The 2,203-nt window shown below is 19.0% G+C and overlaps 1 protein-coding gene across 1 annotated transcript; it reads left to right on the forward strand.

The window, feature by feature from the left end:
* Positions 1-473: 473 nt before the first annotated feature.
* On the forward strand, positions 474-1,292 carry PRSY57_0828500 (prohibitin, putative; the record flags this gene model as incomplete). The annotated part of the gene is made up of 1 exon (XM_012907223.2): positions 474-1,292. One exon carries the CDS (start codon positions 474-476, stop codon positions 1,290-1,292), a length of 819 nt encoding a protein of 272 aa, XP_012762677.2.
* Positions 1,293-2,203: the final 911 nt, after the last annotated feature.

A 2,203-nucleotide genomic window follows, 5' to 3' on the forward strand; every position in this document is an offset into this window, starting at 1 on the left:
TTTTCTTTTTCTTTTTTTTTTTGTTTTCGAAGAAATATATATTATATATATATTATATTATTTGATTTTAATTTTTTTTTCATTTTGTGTAAAAACGTTTAACTTTTTTATTAATTTAATTATGAATGATTTATAAAATAAATTTGTAATAATAATAATTATATATATATAATAATATATTATTTAATTTTCATAATAAATATAATTTTATAGAAATACTAACATTAAAGAATATAGATAAGCATATTAATTTTATGCCAAAATAAGGGAACATATTTAATATATATATATATATATATTTTATTTTTTTAAGTATTATTTTAGTAGGGATATATAGCATTGTACAACTTATCCAAAAAAAAAAAAAAAAAAAAAATTATAATATATATATATATATATATATATATATTTATTATTTATATGTTTGCTATCCTTGAGGGCATATAATTTGTTTGAGTTAAATATTTTGCTCGATGGAAAGAATATTATCTTCTATAGGAAAATTAAGTGTTGTAGCAGGGGGGATAAGTTTAATTCCATATACATTTATATATGATGTAGATGGAGGTGAAAGATGTGTGATGTTTAATCGTTTTGGAGGTGTGAGTGAAAATACATTTGGTGAGGGGAGTCATTTTTATGTACCTTGGTTTCAAACACCGTATATATATGATATAAAAATGAAACCTAAAGTAATAAATACCACAACAGGTACTCGAGATTTACAAATTGTAACAATAAGTTTGAGATTATTATTTAGACCTCATACACAGCATTTACCATATTTACATAGTACCTTAGGACCTGATTATGATGAAAGAGTTTTACCTTCTATAGGAAATGAAGTACTTAAAGCTGTTGTGGCCAAATATAACGCAGAATCTTTATTAACACAAAGAGATAAAATATCAAAAGAAATACGAGAAAGTATAACAACAAGAGCTAAACATTTTAACATTTTATTAGATGATGTAGCTATTACACATTTAAGTTATGGTAAAGAATTTGCTAAAGCTATCGAAGATAAACAAGTTGCTCAGCAAGAAAGTGAAAGAGTAAAATTTATAGTAGCAAAAACGGAACAAGAAAAAATTGCGGCTGTTATTAAAGCACAAGGTGAAGCAGAAGCAGCTAAATTAATTTCATCAGCTGTTAAAGAATACGGTAAAAGTTTAATAGAAATAAGGAAATTAGAAGCTGCTAAAGAAATTGCTGAAAATTTAAGTAAATCAAAAAATGTAACTTATTTTCCATCTAATTCAAATATTTTGTTAAATCCTAGGGATTTTTAAAAAAGCCTAAGATCTACATGATAAATATATATATATATATATATATATTTATTTATTTATTTATATTTTAAATAATTAATTTTATTTTATTTTATTTTATTTTTTTGAATTTATCCATATAATTTTTAACTAATTCATTTTTTTATATACTCATATATGTGACAAAATTTTAAATATATATTTTAATTAAAGACCAAACTTTTTTTTTTAATTATTATACATATGATATGACATGTAGTCAGTCATTATTTAAAAATAATTTTGCAGCATTCGTAAATTGTATAAAAAAATTCATATTACATTTATGTTTTTTCTTTTTTTTGAAGGCTTGATAATACACAGAAATGTGACATGTACGGAATGAATAAAGCATACATAAATATAATATATATATATAAATATATTTATTTATTTATTTATTATAACATGTTGATAAAAAGAATAAATTTTATTTTAAAAATAATAAATATAAATAAAGTCAAATATAACTCTTTTAATATTTCGAAATAATAAAAAAAAAAAATTGTATTAAAATGTATGTTATTTTGACGTGTGCAATATATATTATATGTAGTTGATATATAATATTTTAGAGTCATTAGAAGAATATATATATAATATTATATAGTTGAAGAAAATAAGTATATATATATTTGAGAAAAATATAATATGCGCTTTTAAGATGAGCAATCTTTTTGTCAATTTGAAATTTTCAATGAAAAAAAAAAAAAAAAGAAGAAAACAAATAAATATATAAAAATGAATATAAATATAAATATATAAATATGAATATAAATATATAAATATGAATATAAATATATAAATATGAATATAAATATATAAATATGAATATAAATATAAATAAATAAACAAATATATATATATATATATATATATATATATATTTGAGT

The sequence above is a fragment of the Plasmodium reichenowi genome, chromosome 8 (genome assembly GCF_001601855.1).
Source record: "Plasmodium reichenowi strain SY57 chromosome 8, whole genome shotgun sequence".
NCBI lineage: Eukaryota > Apicomplexa > Aconoidasida > Haemosporida > Plasmodiidae > Plasmodium > Plasmodium reichenowi.